General features: G+C 36.3%; 1 protein-coding gene across 13 annotated transcripts in view; it reads left to right on the top strand.

Moving 5' to 3' along the window:
• The window catches only part of ZMYM6 (zinc finger MYM-type containing 6), a 43,612-nt gene extending 26,282 nt beyond the window's left edge, over positions 1 to 17,330 (top strand). For 12 of the 13 annotated variants that reach the window (XM_060018907.1, XM_060018858.1, XM_060018889.1 and 9 more), the window contains 6 exons: positions 376 to 548; positions 1,703 to 1,853; positions 3,080 to 3,214; positions 3,955 to 3,995; positions 12,669 to 12,813; positions 15,381 to 17,330. In XM_060018907.1, coding sequence (XP_059874890.1) covers positions 376 to 548; positions 1,703 to 1,853; positions 3,080 to 3,214; positions 3,955 to 3,995; positions 12,669 to 12,813; positions 15,381 to 17,212 — 2,477 coding nt within the window. In that variant the 3' untranslated portion in view covers positions 17,213 to 17,330. The other variant, XM_060018941.1, reaches the window with a different exon arrangement.
• The last annotated feature ends 183 nt before the right edge of the window (positions 17,331 to 17,513 follow it).

Below are 17,513 nucleotides of genomic sequence, written 5' to 3'. Positions count from 1 at the left end.
GGAATTGTGAAGTTGCCTGAAAAATGTCAGAAGGTAGTGGAACAAAAGGGTGAATACGTTGTTCAATGAAGTTCTTGGTGGAAATGAAAAATGTGTCTTTTATTTTTACTTAAAAACTGAAGACACTTTTTGGCCAACCCAATACCTCTGATGTTTCTGAATATAGACGACCTAATATTTAGAGTATATGTTTCAAAAGTGATATATTTGTTTTGTGAATATAGATAAGACTGTCTTTTAACCTAGAGGCAAATAATTGTGTCAAGTATTTAGAAATTAGCTTAAAGTTGCTATCTAAGACTGTAGAAACTCACTTTACTGTCTTCAAGTTTATATAAACTTGATGTTTCTTGCTTTTATCCCTCTGGTTCTCAGTTTGCAAATTCCTCTCTGCCCGTGACTTTGGAGAACGATGGGGAAACTACTGTAAGATGTGCAGTTATTGTTCACAGACATCCCCTAATTTGGTAGAAAATCGATTGGAGGGCAAGTTAGAAGAGTTTTGTTGTGAAGACTGCATGACCAAATTTACTGTTCTGTTTTATCAGGTAAATGTAATATATCTCTTTGGCTTTCTGAAGTTCATACAAATTATTTTCTATTTGAAATATATTCAGATTATGTGAAGAAAAATTGGGTGTTTAGAATTGGGTAAATAAATTATGGGCTCCTAAAGCAAAATTCAATTGAATATAAACATGAAATCTTTGGGGTAAAGAGTATAGAATTAAAATAAATAAATAAATAAATAAAAGAATTTTAAAAAAAGAGTATAGAATTTCGGGAGACTTTGTTGTTGTTTGAAGATATGTTCCTTTAATTTTTGCTTTCTTATAAGGCACACGGACCTTATTTATAACTTTGGGTTTTTTTTAGTTAGAACTTTACATAGTTATGTTGCCTTAAGTTGCTCTCTCATTCAGAAAGTTACTCTGAGAAATTTGAAGTCAGACCTTGTTCTCACTTCATAGGTCAAATGACTCTGACCTCCTTAACCCTCACCTGCCTTCTTAAAAAAATTTTTTTTTGAAAGGCTAACAAAGAAAGCTATAATTAATTGAACCACTAATACATGTCCAGTGCTTCATAAGTGTTATTTCATTTACTCCTCACCACAATCCTAAGAGGTAGGTATAGTATTACCTGTTTATAAATAAGGAAAAAAAGTAAGGTCCAGGGAGGTTAAGTAATGTGCCCCTGAAGAAGCTGGTAGGTGATGGACAGCACCTGTAACATTCCAGTGAAATCACCTGTTTACTTGTCTACCTTCCTAACATATAACTTTCTTTGGGGGTCTTTTTCATAATTATATGACCAAGACCTATCTCAATGCTCAAGACGAAGGATATCTAGTTAGATATTTGTTGAATGAGTCAAAATCTTTATGACTCCAAAGCCCATATTCTTTATACTGCAGTAGGCTACCTCTTAACGTTAAAAAAAAAAAGCCTATCTTTAGATTCCTTCATCAGTAATTTTGAAAACAGGAGATAACTTTTATATCCTCTCAATTGAGGGCATCTATACGAAACAAATAGTGTATATATTTTTAAGTACAGTGTCTTAAGGTAGGAACCTTACATTTTGTGATCTCAACTGACTCACGTATCCTGTTTTCATAGTTCCTCCGATTTTATGATTATTGTTATATTTTCATTATTTTACAGTTTTAAGCCTATCCTGTTTTACGTTTCTTTCTCAGATGGCCAAGTGTGATGGTTGTAAACGACAGGGTAAGCTAAGTGAGTCCATAAAATGGCGAGGAAACATCAAACATTTCTGTAACCTATTTTGTGTCATGGAGTTTTGTCATCGTCAGCAAATTATGAATGACCCTCTGTCACAAAATAAAGGTAAAGTTAAACTTGGCTAAGGGGGTCTTTATGTCAGTCCTAAGTTACTATCAGCACACACAGTTGTAAATAATATAATAAAACAAATTTCACTGGAGTCAAATAGCCTGAATTTCCTTAAATTTTCCTGTAAGAATTCTTAAAGATTGCTCTTGAGGGAAAATTAATCCTGATGCCTTTTGCTATCAAAATCAAACACACCAAGGAATCAGTAAACATATAAGCACTGATTTTGTAGGAAAATTAGATTTGATTGCTTTTGATTGAATTATCTGTACATAAATAACTTACACTAAGGGATATATGCTATTCAGTTAATAAACCAGAAATAAAAACAGAACATCAGGGCAAACAAAGGAAGAGGATATAAGTATGTTAATATGGTTGTTGTGACTGGTGTCAGATTTGATCCAGAGCTTGCTTGTAGCCAAGGAAAAAAGAACAACACATTAATTATATCAGAAAAAATAAAGTAGACCAGTTCTTCACAGGTAGCGAAGTTTTTCCTGGCTAAGAATAAAATAATTTTGCAAGTAGGACAGCTAATGTGGTCAGAATATCCAGATGAATAGATATGTGGCATGTTCTGAAAGTAGCTCTCTGAAGTAGCACTTCTCTGAGTTAGACTAAAAACATCTGATGTTATGTTCTCTCCTCAAAGCCTGGCATGCTGCTGAATTGACAGAATTCATGTGCTTTGACATTAAAGTCTGGCCTTTGTCTGCCTTTGCAATCTTATTAATCATCACCTTAATCACATATGCCTTGCACTAATCTTTTGTGTTATCATTCATTCCGTAAGACCAGTTAGGGTGGTGGTAGAATTTTCATTGTATAATGTGGGTTAACAAAGTCACTGTTTTTATGTGGATGGACAGCTACATCACCAACTTACTTATAAAAATCAGCATGTTAAATTTTTATTTGAATCAAGCTTAGGTGTAGGAATTTTAGTATTCACTAACGGAAAAGTCCGGTTAATCCTGAAGCTGATACCTGTATTTTCACCTATTAAGTATCAGTTGAAGTTTATAATTTTAGAGAATCAGGTACCCTTTAAGTCCTAATGAACACTAATCTGAACAGAATCACCCAACCCAACATTATACAGAGTTAGATATTTGCATTGTACCTTGAAACTTAGCTGTTAAACAGGGTTTTTTTTAATGTGTGTGTGTGATCCTTTTGTTTATACTAGGTCTTACCTTTTTGTCTATTTTAATCAGTAAATATTTCTAAGGCACAAACTGCTTCAGTGGAGCTCCCTTCTGCAAGGACAAATACAATACCAGTTATAACCAATGTGGTGTCATTGGCAAAAATATCTCCTGCCCAGCTCACAGAGAATGTTGTTTTAAAAGGTATGACTTGATGTAAAGGCATTTGGGTAGACTGTAGAGGTGAGTGTTGTCTAGGGTAAATAGCTCTTATTGGTAATGTTTACATATATGTTTATATGAGGAAACATGCCCCTCTGTCTCTGAGGGAAGTGGGTAGCAAGCGGCATGTATAGTTTATTTTTTTAAGAACCCAATTGATTTTATTTATTTATCTCTTTTTTTTTTTTTTTTTTTTTTTTTGTGCGGTACGCGGGCCTCTCACTGTTGTGGCCTCTCCCGTTGTGGAGCGCAGGCTCAGCGGCCATGGCTCACGGGCTCAGCCACTCTGCGGCATGTGGGATCTTCCCAGACCGGGGCACGAACCCACGTCCCCTGCATCGGCAGGCGGACTCTCAACCACTGTGCCACCAGGGAAGCCCTTTTTTTGAATTTTATTTTATTTATTTTTTTATACAGCAGGTTCTTATTAGTTATCCATTTTATACATATTAGTGTATATATGTCAGTCCCAATCTCCCAATTGATTTTAATATCACTGCCTTTACCTTCGGAGATTCTAATACAGTAGGATGGGATTAGGCCCAGGAATCCCTACCTTTACCAAGCACCCCAGGTAGTATTGATGCCAAGTTTCCTTGTACCACTTTTTGAGAAATTCTGGACTAGGCTGTAGACCACCTTAGCAAGAGGAAAGTAACCTCTTGGTTTTAGTGTTTACTTCTGTATATTCTAGGGATAATGTATGTTTTAATTTATAACAGGTGCAGTTAATACTAAAGAGGCAGCAAAGATCATTGAAGATGTAAGTTTTATTAAATATTTTCCTGATTAATGCCCCTTGGGTTTAGTTTCATTTTGGATATAGCCTTCTAATATATGTCTGAGTTCATGTCTATTTGCTGCTTAGTCTTTTTAAAAAGTAGAGTAATATATTATACACTGATTTTTGTTTTTGAATCTTAAAGTTAGATCATTAATAAGAATGCATTCCTGATTTTATTGTTTGTGTTCTGGTTCCTGAGTTTCTTTAAATACTTGTTAATTCCGTCTGGTTGCTTATTTTTCTCTTTTACTACATTCAAGTATTTTTCTTTTAGACTAGAAGGTCTCTTGAAAAAGTTCAGTATATTGTTGTTTTATGCATCTTTGAATTACGTGAGGCTGAAAATAGTGCAAAATAAAAATATATTTAAATTCCCACTTTATTGTGAAACTTCCCAAGATTTAAAAAAAAATTTAAAGAAATATATAATTTCAAATCTGGCAGGCTGAAAGAATTGCAGACTATCTCATTGTTGTCCTATGTCAGCATCACTTTAGCAGGAAAACAAAATTCCTATCATCCTTTATCAGTATCACACGAACCTAATGTGTCAGATCTTGAGTTAATGTTTTCAGTGACTGTTGTGTTGCTCTCTTAACATTTGCTCTTGATACAATTCAAATCTTTTTTTAAATATTGATATCATATAACAGCGTCATTCATGTTCATTAAGTGGTGTTGCTATACTAAAAAATGTGCCCCAAATTCTAAATTTGGAGCAGAAGTTAGATGTGATAAAACTTTGTGAAGAAGGCCAGACCATTGCTATGATATCTCATGCTGTTAATTTAGGAGAGTGCACCCTGCAGAGTATTAGAGATAATGCTCAAAAAACCCCAAAGCAGTATTAAAGCAGGTACATTCTTTAGTTCACAAAATTATCTTGTAACCAGGCAAGGATAATGGAATAAATGGAAGAAATCCTGGCAACACAGCTGCAAAATCAGTGCTGCCATAATGCGTCCCTAAGGCCAAGCTATCATCTGTGCTACGGCATGAAGTATTTTTGATGATTTGAAAGGAGGCGACACTGAGACAAAAAGGTTTACTGCAAGTCATGGCTGGCTTTCCAATTTTAAAGCCCACCAAGGTTTTAAGAATATAAAAATGAGCAGGCCAGCTGTATCTGCTAACACTGAAGCTATCAAAACATTTCAGCTTTACCAGAATTTAAAGAGGCTTTAACTTGGAAGACACCATAACATCTGCTAATAAAGAAGCTATAAGGGACTTCCCTGGTGGTGCAGTGGCTAAGAATCCGCCTGCCAGTGCGGGGGACATTTGTTCAATCCCTGGTCTGGGAAGATCCCACATGCCGTGGAGCAGCTAAGCCTGTGAGCCACAACTGCTGAGCCTGCACTCTAGAGCCCATGAGCCACAACTACTGAAGCCCTCTCGCCTATAGCCGGTGCTCCGCAACAAGAGTAGCCACTGCAATGAGAAGCCTGCGCACCGCAACAAAGTAGCCCCTGCTCGCCACAACTAGAGAAAGCCCGCATGCAGCAACGAGGACCCAACACGGCCAAAACTAAATGAATTAATAAAAAAAAAAAAAGCTATGAAAATGGTAAAGAAGGTAAATTTGTGCAAGGTTGTTGAAAGGAATGTTGAAATTTTGCTTGGGTTGTTGCCCAGGGATTAATAAAGGAAGACTTGCTAGAATTAGAAAAACAAAGGAAGAGGGCCCCAGCAATTAGCCTGGGCCTTTAACACATCAACTAGCAGTGAAGTGACTGGCATAGACTTTTGACCATATTTCAGCAACCAGTTGCTATATTTGAAGATGATCCAAATGTGGATTGCGGTTCCACAGTGGCAAGGCGAAAGACGGACAGTGTGTCTGCATATCAAGAAATCCTCAGTGAAAAAAGAAAAAATGAGAAAAAAAAAACAAACCACGTTAGATTCATTAGATTCATTCTTTAGCAAAAGTCTTCCAGGGAATCAGACCAGCTTTCGCCGTAATGTGGAGAGATAGTTTATCCTACTTAGTTCGATATCTCTTAACTCTCCCATTATTAGTGTTGTTGGAAGATGGTGATAACTCTACTTAATTATTTTCAGGCAGTATACTACATTAGTTAATGAACTATCAGTAAGTTAATTTTGTGTCTATATGTATGCTATGTATTGTACATTAAATTATATCTTAAAATTACATTATTAATAGATCGCCATGTTGTAGAATTAATAATTTTGTTATTAACTGCCTAACTGTATAATGAATCGTTGTTAATGTACCTTATATTAATAAGTATTATTAATATGTATTATAAAAATATTCTATATTGGTTATAGGCTTATGACTCTGATAATGCATCCCTCCTCTACTTTATATGTGTGGGACAATTAGTCTTGAATTATGTTGGTTTTGAATTGTTCAGGATTTTCAGGAACACATCCCTCATATTAAATGTGACTGCCCTATATATGTTTTCCCTATATGGAGTATTTCTGTAATTCACCAATCATTTAAACTATGTTACAGAATAGTTCTGATTAATATTTTCAGTTTAGTCTATAAAAAGTATAATAATAAATAATGTAGTATTTTTATGATTAAAAAAACCTGACAGTTTTAGAATTTTTTCTTTGTTTCTCTGGGACTTTGGTCTGAATCTCTTCAGGTTATTTAAGTGGTCTTAAATTTGGGGGAAAGGTGAGATACAGGGAAGTGCAAAGAAGAGAATATACTGCAGATGTCAGCAAACTTTTTCTATAAAGGTCTAGAGAGTAAATATTTAGACTTTGCAGGGCATACAGTCTCTGTTACAATTTCTCACCTCTGCCATTGTAGTGCAGAAGTAGCCATAGCAATACATGAGTGAGTAAAACACTGGAACAGTAAAACTTTATTTACAAACACAGGTGGTGGGCCCATGAACCGTATTTTGCCAACTCCCTGTTCTACTGTATTCCCTCCATCCAGAATTAACCATTGATAGATTTGGCTTATTAGCTCACAGTTTTTTTGTTTTTTCTTCTACCCTCCCTTTTTTTCTCCTTTTTAAAAAATGAATCACTACCTTCAGTCCTTTTTCACAACCCTAGATGCAACTACTGTTCTGAGTTTGGTGTGTGTCCTTTCAGACCATTTTTAATCTTTCACATTCATATATACACATCCATGGAAAATAATGTTATTTTTTAAAATATCCATGTGATATTTAATAGATTTGTTACATTCCCATTGCTGCTGTATAATATTGTATATAGGGACCATATTTTATTTATCTATTGCCTATTGATAAACATTAGATTGCTTCACTATCAAAAATATCTGCTACAGTGGACATTCTGTGTCTCCTTGTGCACGTGTGCAGGTGTTTGTCTAGTGTAGACATGGAATTATGGAATTTTGGCGACAAAGTGCATTTGCATTTTTAGTTTTCAAATTGCCCTATAGAGTGGCTGTTCCAGTTTTCATTCCCACCAGCAGTTTATTTTTGTACTTATTTCCCACAGCCTTATTGTTATTTTATGTTGTCAGATTTAAACTTTCTTTTGCCAGTCTGTTTAGTAATATCTTGTTTTATTTTACATGTCACTGATTACTAGTGTGTTTGCTTATATTTCTGTTTTTGAACATTTGAATTTTCTTTGAATTTCCTGTTTTTAATTTTTCCCCATATTTGTGTTTGTCTTTTTCTTATGGATTTCTTTTTTTTAATATGTTTATTTTTATTTATTTAGTTTTTGCTGCATTGGGTTTTCATTGCTGCACGCAGGGCTCAGTAGTTCTGGCTTGTGGGCTCAGTAGTTGTGGTGCATGGGCTTAGTTGCTCTGCGGCATGTGGGATCTTCCTGGACCAGGGCTTGAACCCATGTCCCGTGCATTGGCAGGCAGATTCTTAACCACTGCACCAGGGAAGTCCTGGGTTTCTTTATATATTCTGGATTTACCTTCCTTTCTACTTACAATTTTTACCAACACAAAAACATGCAGTAATCTTTCCTACCTGAAAAAAATCCTTCTTTAACACCATGACCTTTCAGCTACTGTCCCATTTCTCTGCTCTCCATTTTGGAAAAACTCCTCTAAGTGTGGCCTCTACTTGCTGCCACCATTTCCTTATCTGTATCTTCCCTTAGCTCACTCTAGTCAGGCTTTTGTCTGCACCACTCCACTGAAACTATTCTTGTCAAGATCTCCATCAGTGTTTATTTTGCCAAATCCAGTGGTCAATTTTCAGTTCTTATTCTACTCATCCTTTCAGTAACATTTGATACAGTTGATCTCTCCTTCATTCCTTGAAATACCTTCTTCAGCTTCTAGGTCAATCATTTGTTCCTTTTGTCAATCTACATTTCTTTGTAGGGGACTCATTATAGTCCTGTGGTTTTAAACCACCTAGATGGTGGCTGATTACCAGATTTATTTCTCTTGCCTTGACCTCTGAGCTCTAGATTCACGTATCCATCCAACTGCTTGCTTGACATTTACTCTTAGATTGTGAATAGCCATCTCAAATAAAGCAGAGCTGTTTTATTTCCCCCACACTTCCTCTCCAGTGTTCCTTCTTATCACTCCTGTTGCTGTCTTCTTAGTCTGAGCCACCATCACCTTTCTTCTGCATTGCAGTGACCTCCTACTTGTCTTCCTCCTTCCATTTTTGCCCTTTGCAGTTTTTTTCTCCACACTATTGCCAGAATGATCATCTTAAAACGCAAATCAGATTGTCATTCCAGTGCTTTAAAAACCTTCAGTGAAATTTTGAAAAAAGAAGAATAGAGAAGGGGAAGAGCTAGTTCCCAAAACTATAGGATAACTACAAATTTAAAAAAATGTTTTTAAAATTTTTATTGGCGTATAGTTGATTTATAAGGTTGTGTTAGTTTCAGGTGTACAGCAAAGTGAATCAGTTATACAACAGACTTTATAAGGCTACGTAGTTGAAACAACAAGAAGCCATGGATAGACAGCTCAATAGAAAAGAAGTCTAGAAATAGACCTAAAAAAAAATATATATATATATATATATATATATATATATATGCGAATTTAGAAACAATCTAGGTGGCAGTTCAGATCAGTAGGAGAGATCTAGATTATTCAGTAAATAGTGTTGTGACAACTGAGTAGACATATGGAAGAAAATACAGTTGGATTTCTACCTCTTAAACCAAAATGATGTCTAGATGGAGAAAAGTTTTAAGTTTTAAAAAATAATGAAAGTACTAGGAAAAAGTATAGGAAAGAATTTTAGTGCAGAAGTGGGGAAAGTCTGTCTAAATATGTCACAGAACCCAAAAGCCATAAAAGATTTGTAAGGAAAATTCAACTACATTTCAAAGGCAAAGACACAGAAAAAAACAAGGTTGCAATTTATGCCATAAAAGGCTATTTTTTTCCATATGTAGAGAGTGTCTGTGAGTCAGTAAGAAGACCCAACACCCATTAGGAACATGGGCAAAAGTATGATCCATCAGTTTACAGACCAGGAAATAATAGTTCTTAAACACATGCAAACATAATTCAACTTCAAGATTAGAGAAATGCCATTTAGAACTACAGTTTTATCAGATGGCAAAGATAAAAATGATGAATTACACTGTTAAGGCATTTTTACATATTGCCAATGGCAGTTGGTAAAACTGCTACAGAGGGCAATTTAGTAAAACCTATTAAAATTTAAAACATAAATACCGTTTTACCCAGGAACTCCAATTTTAAGAATTTATCTTTCAGGTATATTTTGCACATTCATCGTCCTTACTGCCAGTCAACCAAGAACTCCCAGACTGGTCAGAATTATTCCACCAAGGTGGAGGCCTCCGTCAATCGCCTGGTCAGCCTGCCTCTGCTGGCCTCCTACACGTACCACTCTCTGAGCATCCATTTCCGCCGTGGTCATGTGGCTCTGGAGAGTGTGGGCCACTTCTTCCGAGTCTCCTGAAGATGCAAAACCAGCGCAGTGGCTGTATCCTCTTCCAGGGTGTGCAGAAACTGTCCCAAGATGAGTGGGGTAAAACCCTGGATGCCATGGAAGCCACCATGGTTGTGGAGAAGAGCCTGAACCAGGCCCTTTTGGATCTTCATACCCTGGTTCTGCCTGTGCAGACCCCCATCTCTGTGACGTCCTGGAGAATCACTTCATAGATGAGGAGATGAAACTCATAAAGAAGATGGGCCACCACCTGACACACTGGCTGGTGTTAGGCTGGGCTGGGCGAGTATATCTTTGAGGGGGCCACCCTCAACTCAAGAAGGGCTAGGAGCCTCCAGCCCAGCTGCCTTTGAGGGGCCCCTCTGTTATCCTCCGGTGTCAGGGCTTCTGTCTGAGCCTCTTCCTGCAGCCACTAGGCAGCTTTTTAACCACGCTGGAGCCCTCTCCCAAGCCATGGACCCAATGGAAACAAGAAAGCTTTTGCAGGAAAAGAGAAAGACCTTGGTCTACAGATACACTGGCACATGAAGAATCAATTTGTATGTAAGGATATTTATTGTAGCATTGTTTATAATAGCAAAAGATTTGTAACATTTAAATGTTTAGCAGCAGGGACTCTTCAAATTACATGTAGTACATTCAGTGTATAAAGCTGTTACTAGGCAGCTTTGTATAAAGTTTTATGAAAATACCTCCAAGATAGTTCGCTAAGTGGCAAAGCAAGGTGCTGAGCCTTGCTAATAATATGCTACCATGTGTAGTCAGAAGCAACTTATTTAATTACATAGCCCATCTCTAGAAGGATGTATACGAAACTGGGAACACTGTGTTCAAGACTGAGTCTGGATAGATGGCAGACAGGTGTGGAAAACTTACTTTTCATGTATACACTTTTATACCTTTTGAATTGTTACGTCATTCAAAATTACTGCCTCTATCACCTATTTAAAAAGTAAATTTAAATAACAGTAGTACTCCCTTATCCGTGGGGGATACGTTCCAAGACCCCCAGTGGATGCCTGAAACCATGGGCAGTACCGAACCCTATATATACACTATGTTTTTCCTATACATACATATCTATGATAAAGTTTAATTTATAAAGTAGGCACAGTAAGAGATTAACAATAACAAAATGGAACAATTATAACAGTATACTATAATAAAAGTTATATGAATGTGATCTCTGTCTCAAAATACCTTATTGTACTGTATTCACCTTTGTGGTGGTGATATGAGGTGATGAAGTGAGGTGAAAAACGTAGGTGTTGTGATGAAGTGTTAAGCTTTTCCCTTTGCGCTTGAAGGACACACTTTAGGGCTTTTCTTCGGCATATCTGAATTGCCAGCATCACTGCTCTTGCACTTTGGGGCCATTATGAAATAAAATAAGGGTTACTTGACTAGAAGCGCTGTGACACCACGGCAATCAAGCTGACAACCAGGATGGCTGCTAAATGACTAATGGGCAGGATACGCTGGACAAAGGGATGGTTAACTTCCTGGGCAGGACAGAATGGGACAGCAAGAGATTCCATAGTGCTACTCAGAATGGTGTACAATTTAAAACTTATGAATTGTTTATTTCTGGAGTTTTCCATTTAATATTTTCAGACTGCAGTTGACCATGGGTAACTGAAACGAAGGAAAGCAAAACTGCAGATGAGGGAGGCTACTGTGTACCGTTCGGTGGTTTCCCATCATGCTTAAAGTACAATCCTAATTTTCTGTTGTTTTTTTTACTAAGACCTTCCAGGTCCTATACAAGTTGGCTTCTGCCGACCTTTCCAAATGTATCATTTTAGCCCTGGCTTAACTTTATTTCAGCCTTGTTCTTGTTGATGTTCCTTAAGCATGTCACGCTCTTTCCCACTTCAGGTCTTTTGCATCTCAGTCCCTCTGCCTGGAATCCTCTGACCTCAGGCATTGCATGACATGCTCTTTTGAATATTCATAAGGTCTTTGCTCAAATGTTTACTCCAGAATTACCTCTGCTCCACGCTGTCACTCTCCATTCTCTTATCCTGCTTTATTTCTTTCATAGCAGTTATTACTACCTGGAATTATACATTATGTATTTGTTTTACTTGTTTATATTCTGTGTCTCCCTCTAGAAGGTAAGGCCCATAAGAGCAGGACTTTTTCTTGTCTTCTGCTGTATGCCCAGGTCTAAGGACAGTGCCTGGCTTGTCGTAAACGTTCAGTAAATGTTTACTGAATGAAAGAACATGTTTTAAATACGTTCTCCCACTCTGTTGTTTATCCTTCACCCTTTAAGACCTTTGTTTGCAAAAGCTTAAAACTTCAAGGTGGTCAGTTGTATCAACCTTTTCTACTATATTTTTAACTCTTTTGTGTTTTATTTAAGAATACTTCCTCTGAGTTCTGGTTATTTGAAAATTCTCCATTGATTTTAAAGTTTTATTTTTTTCACGTTGAGGTCTTTAATCGATGTGGAATATTTTTTTGCATATGGTCTGAAGTTGGATCTAAGTTTTCTGAATAGCCAATTGTCCTAATCAGATTGTTTTCTTTGTTTTGATTGTACTTATTATTGGCAGAGTATTTTTTTAAATCAATAAATGGTACTGATACTGATTGAAGAATTAGGAATTAGTATATATTTTCCAAAGCAACTTTCTTGTACCACTCTTTTAGAGAATTATATTTCTCTTGATATATGTCACCTTTCAACTGATAGCAATATTAGTCAGTGAGAAGGTACTAAAAAAAATCTCTCTGGTTTCTGGATTTTTTTAACTAGGGAAGTACACAGACAGATGCCATGAAACTTCTGTCTTCCCAGTCTTTGAAGCTTTTAAAGAACAAAGCATTATTGTGCAAACCCGTCACACAGACCAAGGCCACCTCTTGCAAACCACATACACAACACAAGGAATGTCAGACAGGTATGTGTTGTTGTGCTTTCCACATGTAGTAAGTTTGTTTTCTGTTTTGTGTGCTTGTTTTTGATTTTTTAAGAAAGGAAAAGAAAGTCATTGACAATTTCTTAAATGTGAAAACAATTCTTGGATCACATACTTTGAACATCTAGTTGATTCCTTTTGTATTTATTGTCATTAACACTAATAACTACTGAATTGAATCCATATGCACGCAAAGCATTATGTGTAGAGTGGACAAGCATCTTCTGTACATGTGCACTGCTTTTCAAATGTATAGACAGGCTATTATAATTACTAAGATACGAATTTAGTTAAAAGTATTAGTGATTTAACCTTGGTTCTTTTTTTAAATACTGAATTGACTTACTAAGAGTATAATTATATGTCTGAGGTATTGGTGATTAGGAAAATTATTTGAATTCATACTTGAAAATATTGTACACTCTTGCCCCAATCCATGTTAACTGCTTTTAATCCCACTACCCTTATGTTTTCAGTTACTTTTATAGGCTACTCTGCCCAAAACATTTTTTGATTTTTGTTTTTAATGCTACTTTTACTTCATAGAATATATTTAAAAGCTTAGTCGGGGGACTTCCCTGGTGGTCCAGTGGTTAAGACTCTGCGCTTCTAGTGCGAGGGGTGCGGGTTCGTTCCCTGGTTGGGGAACTGAGATCCCACATGTGCTGTGCGGCGCAGCCAAAAGATGAAAGTAAAAGCTTAGTCTGTCAACAGCTAACCATGAGTTTTTATGTAGGATGCCTTTCTTTTGGTAGGAGTCAAGGAGAATTCTCTTTTCCTTCCTCAGTAAATTTGATTGTTTTATATTCCTGTAAAAATGATACACTCTTCGTTTACATGAATTTATATTAAATACACATTCACATGTGGAAGGTAGTAAGGGATCTGTGGACAGCTGTATATGTGGGTATGTGTGTGCTTATACATTTTTGAATTTCTAGATTAAGTATTAGGATGTTTTCTGTATACTGTTGTAAACTACTTTTTCACTTGACATTGCACGAAAACATCATTCCACATCAACGTAAATTTAAATATACGTTGAGATTCTTAATGGATGCATAGATTCCAGTATATATAACGTATGGATATATATAATGTATATCCATCCTCCTAAGGTTGACATTAGATTGCTTCTAGTTTTTTAATATTATAAACAGTATTGAGTTAAGCTGTATAAATGGATCTTTCTCCACTTGTCTAATTATGTCCTTAGGATAAATCCTAAGTAGTGGAATTACTGATTCAAAAGCTCTCATAGAATTTTAAGGCTTAGATTTTGATATGTATTGCAAAATTGCCCTCCTGAAAAGTTATATGAATTTATGCTCCAATCAGCAATGTTTGAGAGCATCCATTTCTCTACACCTTCACTGACACTGGGTATTAAAACTAATAATTAACCCCCTTACCCTCAACTTTAATTTTGAAAAATTCAAAATTCAGAAAGATTGAAAATACAGCACAATGAACACCCTTAGATGAATATACATAATGAATATACCCTTCATCTAGATTCACCAAATGTTAACTTTTTGCCAAATTTTTTTCTCCTCTCAGTTTTTTTCCCCATCTTTTAAAAAGTAAAATAGTATATTCTTTTTTTTTGGTGTTAATTAATTTTTGGCTGCGTTGGGTCTTTGTTGCTGCACACAGGCTTTCTCTAGTTGCGGTGAGTGCGGGCTACTCTTCATTGTGGTGCGTGGGCTTCTCATTGCGGTGGCTTCTCTTGTTGTGGAGCATGGGCTCTAGGTGCGCGGGCTTAAGTAGTTGTGGCACGCAGGCTTAGTAGTTGTGGCTTGGGGGCTCTAGAGCGCAGGCTCAGTAGTTGTGACGCATGGGCTTAGTTGCTCCGCAGCATGTGGGATCCTCCCGGACCAGGGCTTAAACCCATGTCCCCTGCATTGGCAGGCGGATTCTTAACCACTGAGCCACCAGGGAAGTCCCTAAAATAGTTTACTCTTAACTTGGTGTATTCTATGGACATCAGCCCTAATTCCACTAATCTACTGAATACATGGCACTGCTAGGACACATACCACTGCCTACAGTTTTACTACAGTCAGTGACCAAGCTTTGGGCAAAGAGAAATTCAGTTTTTTGTTTTTTTGTTTTTTAAAAATATTTATTTAGGCTGCGCCGGGTCTTAGTCTTCGTTGCAGTATGCAGGATCTTTTAGTTGCGGCATGCGGGCTTCTTAGTCGCGGCATGTGGACTTTTAGTTGTTGCCTGCAGCCTTCTTAGTTGCCTCATGTGGACTCCTAGTTGCGGCATGCATGCGGGATCTAGTTCCCTGACCAGGGATCGAACTCTGGCCCCCTGCATTGGGAGTGTGGAGTCTTACCCACTGGAGCACTAGGGAAGTCCCAAGAAATTCAGTTTTTAATGGCATCATGGAAGTATTATGGTTTGTGTTTAAACCTTAATTAGTGTATGCTTTTGACAAATATGAATAGTAACAAAATATAAATTTTAAACGTGGGGGAAAAACATAAAGAACATTGCTTATTTGTTCTTGAAAATAACAGTGATTCAAATATTTCATTCAGATTTATCTATGCCTAATGAGAAAAATGATGCGGAACTTGATTCTCCACCTGCAAAGAAAAAAAGAATAGGTTTTTTCCAGACTTATGATGTGGAATATTTAAAAGTTGGTTTTATTATCTGTCCGGGATCAAAAGAAAGCTCACCAAGACCACAGTGTGTCATCTGTGGAGAAATTTTATCCAGTGAAAACATGAAGCCAGCAAATCTTTCTCATCATTTGAAGACAAAGCATTCAGAATTAGAAAACAAACCAGTAGATTTTTTTGAACAAAAATCTCTTGAAATGGAATGTCAAAACAGTGCTTTAAAAAAGTGTTTACTAGTTGAAAAGTCACTTGTGAAAGCTTCTTATTTAATTGCTTTCCAAATTGCTGCCAGCAAAAAGCCATTTTCCATTGCTGAAGAAATAATTAAACCATATTTAGCAGAAATGTGTTCAGAAGTTTTGGGTTCCAGTGCTGGAGACAAAATGAAAACCATTCCTCTTTCTAATAGTACAATTGGACACAGGATTGATGAACTATCTGCAGACATTGAAGATCAGCTGATTCAGAAAGTCAGAGAATCAAAGTGGTTTGCCCTTCAGATAGATGAGTCATTAGAAATCTCAAATACCACCCTTCTTTTGTGCTATATTCGTTTCATTGATTATGGTTGTAGTGATATAAAAGAAGAATTATTATGTTGCATTGAAATGCCTTCTCAGATGACTGGTTTTGAAATATTTGAACTAATAAATAAATATATTGATAGTAAATCTCTGAACTGGAAGCATTGTGTTGGTCTCTGTACAGATGGGGCTGCAAGCATGACTGGTAGGTGTTCTGGTTTAAGGGCAAAAATTCAAGAAGTTGCCATGAATACAGTGGCATTTACACATTGTTTTATTCACCGTGAACATTTAGCAGCAGAAAAGTTGTCTCCGTGCTTACATGAAATTCTTATGCAGTCAGCACAAATTTTAAGTTTTATAAAGAGCAATGCGTTGAATTCACGAATGTTAACAATTTTGTGTGAAGAGATGGGGTCTGAGCACGTGAATTTACCACTTCATGCTGAAGTACGTTGGATATCAAGAGGGAGAATTTTAACAAGATTATTTGAATTACGACATGAAATTGAAATATTTTTAAATCAAAACCATTCAGATTTGGCCAAATATTTTTTTGATGAGGAATGGGTTGCAAAGCTGGCCTACTTATCAGATATTTTTTCACTTATAAATGAACTAAATTTAAGTCTCCAAGGATCTATGACTACTCTCTTCAATTTGTATAATAAAATCGATATACTTAAGAAAAAGTTAAAAATGTGGTTGAAGCGCATGGAAGAGAATGATTATGACATGTTCCCTTCATTTTCTGAATTCTCAAACTCATCAGGCTTAAATATGAGCAGTATTGCAAGCATTATTTTTGAGCACCTGGAAGGACTTTCTCAAATGCTCAATGACTGTTACCCACCAGAAGAAGACTTGTGTTCAGGAAATTTGTGGATAATTAATCCTTTTATGAATCACCAAAATAGTAATCTCACGGACTTCGAAGAAGAAAAACTAGCACGGTTATCGTCAGATTTAGGATTACAATCAGTATTTAAATCAATGTCTGTAACTCAGTTTTGGATAAATGCAAAGGCAAGTTACCCAGAACTCCATGAAAAGGCACTGAAATTTTTATTGCCTTTTTCAACTATTTATTTATGCGATGCTACATTTTCAGCTTTGACTGAGTCAAAACAAAGAAATCTGTTGGTTTCTGGCCCTGCCCTACGACTTGCAGTCACATCTTTAATTCCGAGGATAGAAAAATTAGTAAAGGAGAAAGAATAGTAATGTGCATATTGCTTATTATCAAAGTCTATACTTTTGTGTTAAATTTTGTATGAGATAAGTATCCTAAAATATAAATTCCTAATGTGGATGTGTGTTCTCGGTGATTAAATAAGTGTTTTAATAATTTTTCTCTTTTCATTGAGGAATTTAATAATTATGCATTTATACATAATTATATATAATAGTCCAAGGTAGAGAACTTAGCTATTTTATTAACTGATCAGATAATTTGGATTAGTGACAAAGATGTAGGTAATGAAAGGCCCAGTTTATAATGTAATAGCTAGCACACCTGGAT

Source organism: Delphinus delphis, chromosome 1, assembly GCF_949987515.2.
Source record: "Delphinus delphis chromosome 1, mDelDel1.2, whole genome shotgun sequence".
Lineage (NCBI taxonomy): Eukaryota > Metazoa > Chordata > Mammalia > Artiodactyla > Delphinidae > Delphinus > Delphinus delphis.
The sequence above is the reverse complement of the archived record's forward strand: the minus strand, read 5'-3'. Positions and strand labels throughout refer to the sequence as shown.